The sequence below is a fragment of the Lagenorhynchus albirostris genome, chromosome 16 (genome assembly GCF_949774975.1).
Source record: "Lagenorhynchus albirostris chromosome 16, mLagAlb1.1, whole genome shotgun sequence".
In the NCBI taxonomy this organism is placed as follows: Eukaryota; Metazoa; Chordata; class Mammalia; order Artiodactyla; family Delphinidae; genus Lagenorhynchus; species Lagenorhynchus albirostris.
The window spans coordinates 52956035-52968327 of NC_083110.1; the positions used below are offsets into that span (position 1 = coordinate 52956035).

Here is a 12293-nt window from a genome sequence, read left to right on the forward strand (position 1 = left end):
GCTGTGTTCTGACAGGTGGGGACAGTATTCCCGGGTGGGAGCAGCAAAAATAGGGTGGGAGGTCACGCTCTTCTAAAGTACATAGTACAAGGAGGTTGGTGGCTTCCACAGTTTGGGCAGTTGGGGGGGTTCAAGGCTGACATTTTCTGATCCCTGAATATGTGCCAGCCCTGTCCTGTTTCTCACATCTTAGCTCACTTTGCCTTCACTTCCGCCCTTTATGGGAGGAGCTATCAGACCCCATTTTACAGGTGACGTCTTCCCTGACCACAGCAGCCTTCACTGTCTCCATTCCTCTCTGTGCCCACCCACTGCCACCTTGCTTTATTTTTCTTTATATCACTTTAACATTTGCCTGATATTGTATGGCTTATCTAGTTGTTTATTTCTCCTCTAGTAGAAAAGAAGCTCCATAAAGGAAGGGACTCTGTTTTATTCACTGCTGTATCCTCTGGGTCTAAAATATTGCCTGGCACATGGCAGACAGTCAATAAGTATTTGTCAGTTGAAAGAATGACTTGGGTTGAAAAACAATAAAGGGTATAATAAAGCTTTATGTAGTAAAAATACAATAAAATTTCTATAGCTATACCATTTCACTTTGTGTTCAGAATTTTAGAAAAGTTTCTTTTATTTAAGATGAATCAAAAATCCAATTAAAGCCTAAGAAACAGATTTATTTTATATAAACACACATACTTTTTGTATATAATAATTATTCTCTTTATTTAAATTTATTGAATCTTGATTACTTTGGAGTATTTTCCAACTTATCCATGTACAGGAGGGTTTTATTTTGTGTTTTCATTTTTTTCCTACATTGAGTAGAAAGTAAATCAAGGTTTGGGCAGCTGTGTTCTGTGAGTCTGACTTCATATATTTTTAGGGTATTGTATTATTAGCCTAGGGAAAATTATCCAGATATCTGCCAGATCTTCTTTTCAGGGTGCCCTCTGTAGATACATTTTACGATCATTAAAATGTATTTTAGATTCAATTTAAATAGCTATCTTTACTGAGGACCTTCTATGTACCAAGCACAATATGTTGTTTTACTTAATCATCTTATTTTGAAAATAGTTGTATTGTTGTTGTGAAAAAAATTAAATAAATAAAAGATGACCAGTATGACCAGTAAAATATTCAATCAAAACTAGAAAAGTAAAAATGATCTCAAATCTATTTACTTTTCAGAACAGCTCCATGAAATAAATATTCTTGGCCCCGTTTTACGGATGAGGAAACAAGCTAGAGAGGATACTAAGATACTCCAGCTGGAAGAGGCAGTGTTGCCCTGGACCCCCAGGTGGCTCAGACCTGAAGAGCCAGCCTTAGCCGATACCTGATATTGCTCTCCGTGCCTTCATTGTACTTACTTGGCAGAGGTATGGGTTTTTGATGAATTGGTCTGAAAGGAAGAATTTCAGATTAATTAAAGGGCAAAGCACAGATGAGTAAGTTTGACTTTTTGCTTGCACTGAAGATACTCAGAACAGGTGCATCACAAAGGATCAACAGGAATGGCCAATAAAACATATCTAAAGATAGGAGAGGCACCAAAACCTTCAGGATAAGTAAAATTGTTCCCTTTAATTTTATAAAAAGAGGAGACTTGACTAGTGTTATTTTTTAGTGAAGTCCAATAATTAACCCAAATATTAGTTCAGTCTCTGTAATTCTAAGCAGTTTTTTTTAAAGTTGTTACCTACTTAACACCTTTTTAAATTTAATTGCGAAGCAATGAAATATTAAATCTTTACCAATCACAACAAGCCAGTGTTTCTGTGCAGTATAACAATACAGGTGTTAAGGAAACTTTAACTTTTTTGTCCACACCGCGTGGCATGTGGGATCTTAGTTCCCTGACCAGGGATTGAACCCGTGGTCCCTGTAATGGAAACGTGGAGTCCTAACCACTGGACTGCCAGGGAAGCCCCAAGGAAACTTAGTTTTAAAGGAAAGAATTCTTACTTCTGGGGAGGAGGAGAAAAAACTTGTGACTGCATATTTTCTTGTCTGTGACTAGACCCTCGGTGGCGTTCAGCAGGTATAGGTTTTTCTGCATTAAGAAAATTATCATAGTAGGATTAGGGTGAAATGTCTGTCCCCATGCCCAAACTCAGAAACATCAACCAAGAGGAACCAGATTTGGTCACATGTCTTCCCATGAGCATGTCTTTCACCAGGATGTCATCCCTTTGTGCACCTGTCAGTGTGGTGGTGTGTCTGAGCTATTAAGACCAGGACTCCTACTCAGCGGTGTTACAAGCACACCCTACCACCTCTGCATTCACCTCTTGGCAATGTACAAATACATGGGGACTGAACCTGTGGAATCTGGACCTTTAGGTGTGTGATTACAAGTAAAAGCCAGAAGATGGGCAAGCTTTAGCCACCCCTGATTCCTATGTGGCCTCCACATAGGTATTACAACACCCTGCTGTGTCTTCATTAGTCATAAGACATGGTATAAGTAATTTCTTACTGATAAGAGGCAAAATATCAGCGTTTGCGAATGATCTACATTTTGGAAATTGAATTGAGCAAATTCAAGGTTATCCCTGTAATAACGTTAAATCTCACTTGCATTTCACTCTTTTCCTGAGTGAGAGAGGAAGGGGTGGAGTTATAATTAGTTCACAGGGAAATGTGCATAACCTGAAATCTAAGAAGTTTATGGTGAAGAACATTTATTGCTGAACCACTAATAAAAGTGATTATAAATTATTGTAATGCTTTATTCTCCCTCGAATTTCGTCTAGGGTGTGTTAAAGTCTGGGTATGTCCAAAGGTCTGTCTCCTGCATGGAAGAAAGTTTGAGAACTACTGATCTCCCACTAGAGGATCCCCAAATAAATAAAAGCAGTAAAAACTCAAAGACTCAAATAAATGATGATAGACTTCAGGGTTTCTTGAGGTGCAGAGAAATTCAGAAGCTTTGAATCTCTGAAGATTGTTTCAAGTTTGTGGCAAGTTACTTCGAGCTGCCACATGAGATGTTTTGTTCATGACTTTACAACATGGTAATTTGAGGAGAAACAGTGAACACTTTGGTTCCCCACGGCCTGATGAGCTTTGACCATCCCTGCTTTTGCGCCCGTCCTCCAGGAGGCTTCCTTCCTAGGTCAGAAGAGGCCGCTCACCCGCTTTGGGTTTGGATGGCCATTGCCTCTACTCTTGAAATGAGAGACCACGCTCCTGCACTGGGAGCCCTTTGGGAATGAGGACACCGGAGCCGCATGGGACATGCCAAGAGCCTGTTCTCTGATGGTTTTCAGAAGCTTCTGAAGCCATGAAATTTGCACAGGGTTGTACTTACTTCCTACAGAGGCTCACCCTAATGCTCCATTATCACTCCAAGCTCCCTGCTCAGCAGGCATGGAAGACAGTAAGGAATGGAAGGACAGCAAGGCAAAAGCATCAGGAAAGGCAGAAGAAAGCAAGACACAGGAAGGGAGCGGTACCTCAGGAACAGCCTGGGAGAAAGATGTGGGAAATGATGTAAAAAACTCAACAGAGCAGTCAAAGCAGACAGGTGAGTTGTAATGCACATTCAGAAAATGTCTACCGTCCATTGTGAGACCAGGTGTGCCCACATTAACTCAGGAAATGGTGAGCTTTTAACATTGGGTACCTTCAAGATTGGAATTGGACGGGTGCAGGATTTTAATTTCTATATAGTGTTTTAAGTGTTGAGATTATGGATGATTCTTCTTCTTTCTGTTTTTTTTCCCCCAGTATTTTTCAAATACAAATATTTTTTTAATGGGAAAGTTCTAATAAAAACTATACATAAGGGTTTTAGGTTATGATAAAACAAAGGAAGGGAAGCATTGAAGATGTTCTAAGGTAGATGTTTGAACTCAGGTAACATTATTTTGAAAACTTAGCACAAGAACTTGTTCGAACAAACAGGTTTTTAAAAATTCATTACCTTAGCCATTAATTCTAAGATACATGACTGGCTCTAAATAAGTCTTCACACCTATGTAACACTGTGGCACTGTTTCTGGCAAGTCATATCTGTCTACAAACAGGCAGGTTTTGGGCATGTAGACTGTGGCCTGCCCCAAAGGTGCAGCCTGGCATGCGCACGTCCTGATCAGCTTTGCTACTCACTACTCATGGCAAAGTAAAGACTGTTCTGTTTAGAAAATTGAGTTTTATGTTCACAGTTGCCTTATGAATAATTAAAGAAATTTAGAAATATATTTGTATACAAATCCTTAATCAAAATAACTTTCGGAGGACATGCTCATCTGTCAAGGTAACACAGGCTTACCTTCACAAACACTTGAGGCATTCTGTTGAGAGACAACTGGAGTCTATTTTAAAAAAAAAAGAAAGGCAAGGATCTTCAATACAGTGGTATGTGGAAATAAAAGTCAAAGCAATATTATTAAAATAAATACTGGGGGAGAACATTTCTTTGATGCATAGCTTTTCTTTCAGTCACAAGACCAACAATTAAAAACACACAGTCCCCCGGCCCACTTTTGCATTAAGTGACAATGGACTGGAAGTGTGTCAGGGAAGGAGCAGTGTCATCCTGGCCTCCCCACTCTGTCAACAGGGTTGGTGGATACCGTGACCCCCAGCAGTTGCTGGGCAGTAGCGCTTATGCAGTGGAAATCTGGCATCCGGCTTTGGTCTCAGGGCCCCACCGTCTTGGTGTTTGTAAGGGACTGTAAATGTCAGGCTACAGTATAGATACCAGGTCAAGGTGGGCTTCCTCGAATAGTGGGCTGGCCCAGGTTCCCCACGTTCTGCCCAGAAGTTGAGTGTACTCAGGCCTTTGTGCCTGATATGCAGTTGTCAGTCATTAGTTCCCAGGCCTGCGGGTGGGAAGCAGACACAGGGAGCCTGACCGCTGATCGGCCGTTCATATTCAGTGAAGCCACCGGGTTCAGGGAGGATGTGACCCTCCCGTGCAGCATCTTCCCTACCCAAGTGAGGATTCCAAGTTTCTCTTGGACTGTCTGGGCAGCAACATGATTGCTGTGTTCACCTTAGCGGGAAGCATCGTCAACTTTAAATAAGTGGACAAGAATAAACATTGCGGGAAACATGAAGCACATTTAAAAGCAGAATTAACTCACCGTCTTCAGCGGCGTAGCTGTTTTTTTCCTGGGGGATGAAAAGAGATTGGCTTTGTTAAAACACAACAAAGATAGAGGAGCTGATTTTACTCTCAAATTTAAACTAGAATAGTGAAAGTGGTACAGGTGTGTAGGAAGACTATCCTTGAAGGGAAGAGAGGGATGAAAGCAGGATTTAGCCATGATCCTTCATAGCCTCAGATAGGGTCTGCTGACAGATGGTAAAGGGGTTAATGGGGATAAACAGGAGGACCAGTTGCCAGGGAATCAGGATAACTGAGCTCTTGTTCCAGTTCTGCTACTGATTACTCTGCAACCTCAGGCCCGTTTCTCTCAGCTGTGAGGGCCAGTCTGAACTTTAGTTTCTTCATCTGTAAAATGAGGACCAGAATCAGCGTTTGCAAAGTGTGTATGTAGAGCTGTCCCTTCCCCCAACAGCACCCCAGGGCTACTGTCTTGGGAAGGAGGGTGGAGACATGAGGGTGGCCAAGCAGGTACATTTGTAGCCAGCACCTCCCCACGCCAATGTTCCCCCTGCTTCAGGTGACTCTTCTCTGCTAGAGGTCTGCCTAGAATTTCATTCCAAACAGATAAACCCAAGACCAGCACAACACAAGTTTGAAACCCACTCTGATCTCTGGTCCTGAAGGTGCTTGCCTGACCTAACGTACTGGTTTGTCTTAGTTCAGTAGAGATTGGGCTCTAATATTGCTAAGGCTTTATAATTCTCTTCTGTGTTTATTTCGAATACTGGCTTTCTTGCTATCTCTCACTTTGTTTTGGCTGAGAGCTGGAAGATTGGGGGAAGAATACTAACAATTCCCAAGTGCCTCTAAGACGCCTGGCACTGGGTTAGGCTCTTCACATATTTTTTAAATCTCACACTGTCCTTTTTAAATGGGTGTTTTTATTACATTTTAGAGATTAGGAGACTAAGTAACTTGCCTGAAGTGGTAAACGTAAGCCAAGAGAGAAGTGTGCAGAATTTTGTTCAATAAACCCCTGAAATGGAGAATTTCTTTGCTTTACTCAGAGGCAGAATTAAGGCTATAGCCACGCAGGCTTGCTTTGGACAGATTTAAATGTGCTTTTAAAATAACCTATTGAGCCAATATGAAATTATGGGGTCACTGTTTGTAATATTAATACGTTACATTCACTCAATATCTTACAAAGCTCTTCTAAGTTCAATGAGAAAGAATGCCTCTCTCATCTCCCTTTTGAAAGGAACCTTGGCAGTGTTGCTTTGATTGAACACCCAGTGCATGCTGCTCTGTGTACACATTTGTTTGCAGATCACTAACTACTCGGAAGAGAAACCGAGGAGTAGAAAGTAGGAATGAAACCTGCTAGTGGGTCTTAAAATTATTCAGGTGCTGGAGCTTGTGTCTTGTGGAACACAAGTCAATGAGCTCAAGATTTAGCTAGAAGTTTATGGGAGGAAAGACTACTAGTTTTTGATGTCAGCAGGGACACCCCTAGTCCAACTTGAAGCATGCATGGGTGTGGAGAACACCAGGGCAATAAGGTTTCATTTCCACACTCTTCAGGAACACACCTATTGTAATGTTAGGTGCACCTGCATATGAGCTTGGGCAGGTATGCTCTTCTGAATGGAAACAGCAGAAAAACACCCCCCTCTGGCCCCCAGATTCTCAAGCAGGACTCCTATGTGGATTCCAGGCAGCTCTGCTCACAGCAGTGATGGAGACCATACACTGAATTCACAGAGTTGCTTCTCTGCAACAGGAACTTACCCAGCCCTGGGCAATGGGCATGGTGCAGCAGGTGAAGAGGTTGACTTAGAGTCCCAGGCCCCGCTCTTTCGACCTGTGCAGACATATACACAGGTCAGTCTCTAGCCCTGAACTGAGGGCTGATGGTCACAGTGAGCTGGCCTTGCTGGCAGGCTCAGAAATACATGCACATTTTTTCTTACTTTCAGCTAAGCATATATAAGTAGTTACATTGAAGTTTTGGGGGAAAACCTATAGGCAAAGGTGATGAAACATTTTATAAATGCCAATTTATAAGCTCAGAACTAGGATGTTAATTAGGAACTCCATCTAAACATTGCTAAATGACCTTCTCATTTCCCCCATGGGACAAGTTCGGAGCCCCTGATTCTGTGGGTTCAATAAGAGCTCACAAGGGTTCCTACGGAAGGGAGCTAAGAGCTCTCACACTTGTATCTATATGCACTGCACAAATGTGCACAACAGCAGTGCCTAGAGACAGAGGGGCACAGACCCACCACTCCTGATCACACCTATAGACACTGCTCATTCCTAACCACATTTACACAGTACACAAACCTAACCTCACATTTGGAGAACACTCATTCATTCATTCATCTCTGAGTTCTTAGGGCCTTTGCTCATTGCAGAAATAAACAAATGGAGAGAAGCAGCAAGCTATTACCCAAATCTCATCTTCTGAAGTCACAGAAGGGACCCAGAGGGCCTTGTCCCCCGTGCCCATTTCCCCTCCCTCTACCTGAAGATAGAAGCCAGAGCATCGTTATGAGGGAAGAAGGTGAGAGACAGGCAGAGATTCACTGCTGAGATAGGCAGCAGGCCTGGATGCGGAGAGGCCAGAGCTAAGCCAGCTCCGCTCAGCGTGTCCCAGCTGCCTCCTCTCAGGCTGATACCGCCTGCCTGGACATTACTGCTCAGTGAGATAAAGGCTCTCTACTGAATTAAATTGAACTGAATAAATGTTTTAATTAAGAACTTACTACATTTATAAGTCCACAATTCCTAATGGACTTAAAGGGGATACTCTGTACATATAGGTTGGACTTGCCCACAGTATGTATTTGAGTTTGCAAGATAAAGCACACATAAGTAAACACTGAGGTAATAATAATCTATTAGCAAGAATTATTGAGAACCTGGTATGTGTAAAGCCCTTGGAGGCACCGTGTTAGGGGCTGTGGAAGAGCTGAAGAAGTAAACATAGGCTTCTGCCCTCTCAGAATTTATAACAAGAGAAGACACATGCACCCCCATGCCACTTCATCTGACAGGACCACCTATTCCAAACACAAAAAAAGGGAAAAAGTCCTCGAAAAGTATTAAACACAGAGATCATAAAGTTCATTCTCATGTACTTGACTAGAGAGAGGCCTTCAGGCTCTCACTCAGAGCCCATTTACCCTTTCTACACATAGTCCTTACATAGGGCTAATTTCCATAAGCACTCACCAGTGGCATCTGGTGAAGGAACGGCCCCTCCCATGTAACCCTTACTTAGATGTAAGCTGACCCTGATGGGATTTTTAAAAACATTTTGAGAAAGAGACTACATATGGAATTATTTTTTTTTGCGGTACGCGGGCCTCTCACTGTTGTGGCCTCTCCCGTTGCGGAGCACAGGCTCCGGACGCGCAGGCTCAGCGGCCATGGCTCACGGGCCCAGCATCGCTCCGCGGCATGTGGGATCTTCCCGGACCGGGGCACGAACCCGTGTCTCCTGCATCGGCAGGCGGACTCTCAACCACTGCGCCACCAGGGAAGCCCCATATGGAATTTTTAACATTTCCTCCGACAATAAACTGAAATGTCATCTGAATGTGTAGTAGTATGAGTCTAACTGTGTTTTATTAGCAAGGGTATCAAGTTGATATTGTTCTTCACATTCTCAATACTTAAGATTCACATTGTGAAAATACACTTTGCTACTCATAGATGTTGATAGAAAGTTTTGGGGAAGAGAAAAAAAATCCCTCGTCTGAAAAATAAGGAAGCAGAAAGAAGGTCTAAGTCAGAATTTCCTCCCAGGGGTCCCCTCTCTTTTTCACCAAGGGCTCGCTTGGCCTGAGCATGTTATTGTTGTCATATCTACTGCCTGGCTTCTTTACTAAGCTTCCCTTTCCTTCATATCTGCAAACAGTTGGCCAACGTCTTCCTTTCCCCTTCCCTCCTCGTAAATAACTTCTGCAGTCAGAGGAGAGGGAGGGGCATGCTGGCTGTCCTCTGTGGTGGTGGAGTCCAGTACAAGCTCTGGTTTTGCATCAGGAAGACAGGGTTCCAGTTATTTCTCTGCCACCAAACTGGCTGTGTGACCTCTTACGAGCCACTGTGTCTCAGTTTCCCCCTCTGTGAGATGGGGATGCCACTAGCTACTTTATCTAACACAGAGTTACTGTGGTTAGGTAATAAGGTAACTTTGAACATGTAAAGAATTAGCCAAATATAAAGTAATATTGCTGGAAAGGGACTGAAAGTTTTGAGGGTCAAAAATGTTATGCTAAGTGAAAGGAGTGAGATGGAAAAGACTGTATATTATATGACTACATCTATATGAATGTTTGGAAAAGGCAACTCTATAGCAACAGAAAGCAGATCAGGGTTACCCAGGGCTGAGGATGGGAACAGCATTGACCACAAATGAGCATAATGGCTCTTTTGGAGTTGGGGTAGGCACAGAAAGTTTCTAAAACTGGATTGTAGTGCTGGTTACAAAACTCTATAAATGTAATGATTTACAAAAAACATTGAATTATACATGTAAAATGAGTGAGTTTTATGATACATAAGTTATAGCTCATAAAGGATCTCAGTAAATATGATTATTGCTATTTTCATTTTCTCATCTTGTTATCTACCATGGCAGTATCTCTAGGTGCCAGGCACTGTGCCAGGTACTTCACATGTGCCACTTCTAAGCCTCACATAACATCAAGGGAAGCAAACAGAGGCTCAGAGGGGTTAACGGGCAGGGCCAGGGTTGGAAACCAAGGCCATTCAAGTTGAAAGCCTAGGCAGGCAGTGTCCTCTTTAGCCAATATCTCATAATGTTACTCTGGGGCATGATTTGGCATGTCAGAGTCACTTGCTGCTTCTCCCTTATGTGGGGAAAGATTAGTGAAACAGAGGGCTGCTTTTGTGAATGCCCACGGGAGGATGGAGAGTTACTCCTCGTAGGCCAGTGACCCTCTCTGCCGCCCTGGCTGAAGTCAGACCCCGGGGCATGGCTGGGGTAGGACAACACTGTACCCTTCTCATTGCCAGGATCCCTGCTTCCTGGCCAAGCCGAATTCTTGGTTGGAAAGCTCCAAGGGAGAAACTGGGGATGCAATAGAGGGAGATGTGTCCAAAAGCTTACTAATAAAAGAGAAAAATCATCTTTGTTTAAATCATAGGGAGCAAAAAGTTATGTTAAGGTTTGATTTAACAGCACAGGCCTTGCACAAGCTGGTGCTTACCGAAGTTTCTTAACTTGGAAAACAATTTACCCTTAGTTTTTCCTTCTACCACGTATATTTTATACATCATCCTCTTTTCAGTTTTGCATACAGTGTGGTAGGTTTCCTTATTCTTAATGATCTCAGTGTTGGCATTGTAAGCCCTTGGGATTTAACTCTCTTTTAGCTGTTATAGACACCCTATTATCATTAGTGGGGCTTGCATACTAGCCGAAGCATCCCTTACTCTCAGGTACTATATGAACTCTTACAAAATACATAAAAGAGATTTAATTTAACAACTTAAGAATAATTTGGGCTATGGGTAAAATTCTGCTTGCATATCAGCAGGGCATTGTAAATTCCTAAACTCCTCCCCTATTTTAAGAAATAAAGAGATAGAATACTTTAAAAATGCTGTTTACTTAGAGCAAGCTCAGAAATACATGCTCTGTCTACCCTTTTCTGACAAAAGCTACAAATTAGCCAGAGGTTGCACTGCCTTCTTCTAAATGTTCATTTAGAGATAAATCACAATGGACTTCAGTCTTTCAGTTTGTTTAGACCAGTGCTTCTTAACTGGGAGTGATTTTGTCCCCCTCCCCCAGGGACTTTCGGCAATGACTAGAGAAATCTTTGCCTATCACTACTGGGGAAGGGGGTGCTAGTGGCATCTAGTGGACAGAGGTCAGGGATGCCGCTAAACAGCCTGCGATGCCCAGGACAGCTCCAACAAAAATCACCTAGCCCCAAACACCAGCTGTATTGAGGTTGAAACACCCCCGAAATTTAGAGTAAAACTTTATATGGAAAGGAAGAAACACTTCTCTGAGGTGTGTACCGGGTGATGTGCCAGGCTGGTCATGAATCAAGGCAGGTTAAACAAGGGATTCTGAACAATAACAATAATCACAAAGCTATCATTTTATGAGTGTGATTCGTATCTTTTTACTCATGTAATTCTCACAATACCGCTAGGTATAGGTGCCATTTTCCCCTTCATTTTTTTCAGGAGAAGAAACTAAAAAACAGAGGGATTACTTAGCTTGCTCAAAGTCTGGCACCTAGTGAGTGAAGACTTGGACCCTCTGGCTTTGGAGTCTGTGCTAACTCCTGCTACTGTACTTCCCAGTATGGAACATGAAGGAGAGGGAGAGCCGACCTCTGCACCTAATTCGCTGTGTAATCTGCGGCCAGCAGCTTATTAGCCATCAAAGAGCCAAAAGCAACATTAACCAGAGGCAAGTGTCGTGGAGTGGGACTTTAACAGAAACCCTGAAACCTTAGCACTTTCATGATGCCTATCAGGGAACTTTCTGAAGCCTTTAAAGACAATGATCTGTTATTTAAAGACACAGGCAAGTAGTCTGATTATTCCTTTTATAAAAATCATCTCTGAAAACTGTACTGTTTGCACACTCAGAAACTCACTCTAGCTGTGCAGGTTTGTTCCCTACCCGCGCCCCCCACGGCCCCCCCGCTCAAGTTATCTCACTTCCTTCCTCCTCCTGAACTTCCTCCTGTCTATATCCAATAATCATTTAACCAGGAAATTATTTTCTTGTTCAGGTTTGGTTTCTTCATCTGATGCCTCTAGTGATAAAATATAGCTATACTAGGTTAATATAAAAACTAATGAATAAAAAAATCCAGTGGGCTAATGCCTTCATGATGGGGCCATGTGATTCCTTAAAGACAGCCAGAGTTGGGGGACTCATTCGCTCTCTCAACCAACTGACCCATCTACCATTTCAGCACCTACTCTGAGCCAGGTCCTGTCTAGGCCTTGGAAACACAGCTATGAGCAAGACATGGAGCTGAGAGTCTTATGGCAAAGACAGGCTGATTGGAGTACTGGGTGTGTTTTAGGAAGGAGAGGTCTGTGTAAGGCAAGAAGAGCATTTTAAGATGTAAGCACCAGAGAATATTAAACTATACTCTAAAGGAGGGTTTAAGCCTTCATTTATCTGTTTCAGTGAAAGGTTCTCTATTCCAGTAATAACAGC

General features: G+C 42.7%; 2 protein-coding genes across 16 annotated transcripts in view; one reads left to right on the forward strand and one right to left on the reverse strand.

Annotated features, from left to right (window-relative positions):
* The window catches only part of ZNF518A (zinc finger protein 518A), a 64989-nt gene that overhangs the window by 48171 nt on the left and 4525 nt on the right, over positions 1-12293 (forward strand). For 9 of the 15 annotated variants that reach the window (XR_009536003.1, XR_009536006.1, XR_009536009.1 and 6 more), the window contains 3 exons: positions 1195-1385; positions 2763-3535; positions 11300-11640. Coding sequence is in view for 1 of the 15 variants with exons in the window: in XM_060125959.1 (XP_059981942.1) it covers positions 11300-11332 (33 nt within the window). In the remaining 14 variants the exon portion in view is untranslated. Of the gene's footprint in view, positions 1-1194; positions 1386-2762; positions 3536-5689; positions 5767-11265; positions 11641-12293 lie in introns of those variants that run through there. The other 6 variants (XR_009536005.1, XR_009536007.1, XR_009536004.1 and 3 more) reach the window with 6 other exon arrangements.
* Positions 1-12293, reverse strand: part of BLNK (B cell linker) — a 75534-nt gene that overhangs the window by 9248 nt on the left and 53993 nt on the right. The window contains exons 9-13 of the mRNA XM_060125961.1: positions 6857-6929; positions 5100-5127; positions 4283-4325; positions 1972-2059; positions 1377-1408 (exon numbers count right to left, since the gene is read on the reverse strand). Of these exons, the coding sequence (XP_059981944.1) occupies positions 1377-1408; positions 1972-2059; positions 4283-4325; positions 5100-5127; positions 6857-6929 (264 nt within the window). The remainder of the gene's footprint in view (positions 1-1376; positions 1409-1971; positions 2060-4282; positions 4326-5099; positions 5128-6856; positions 6930-12293) is intronic.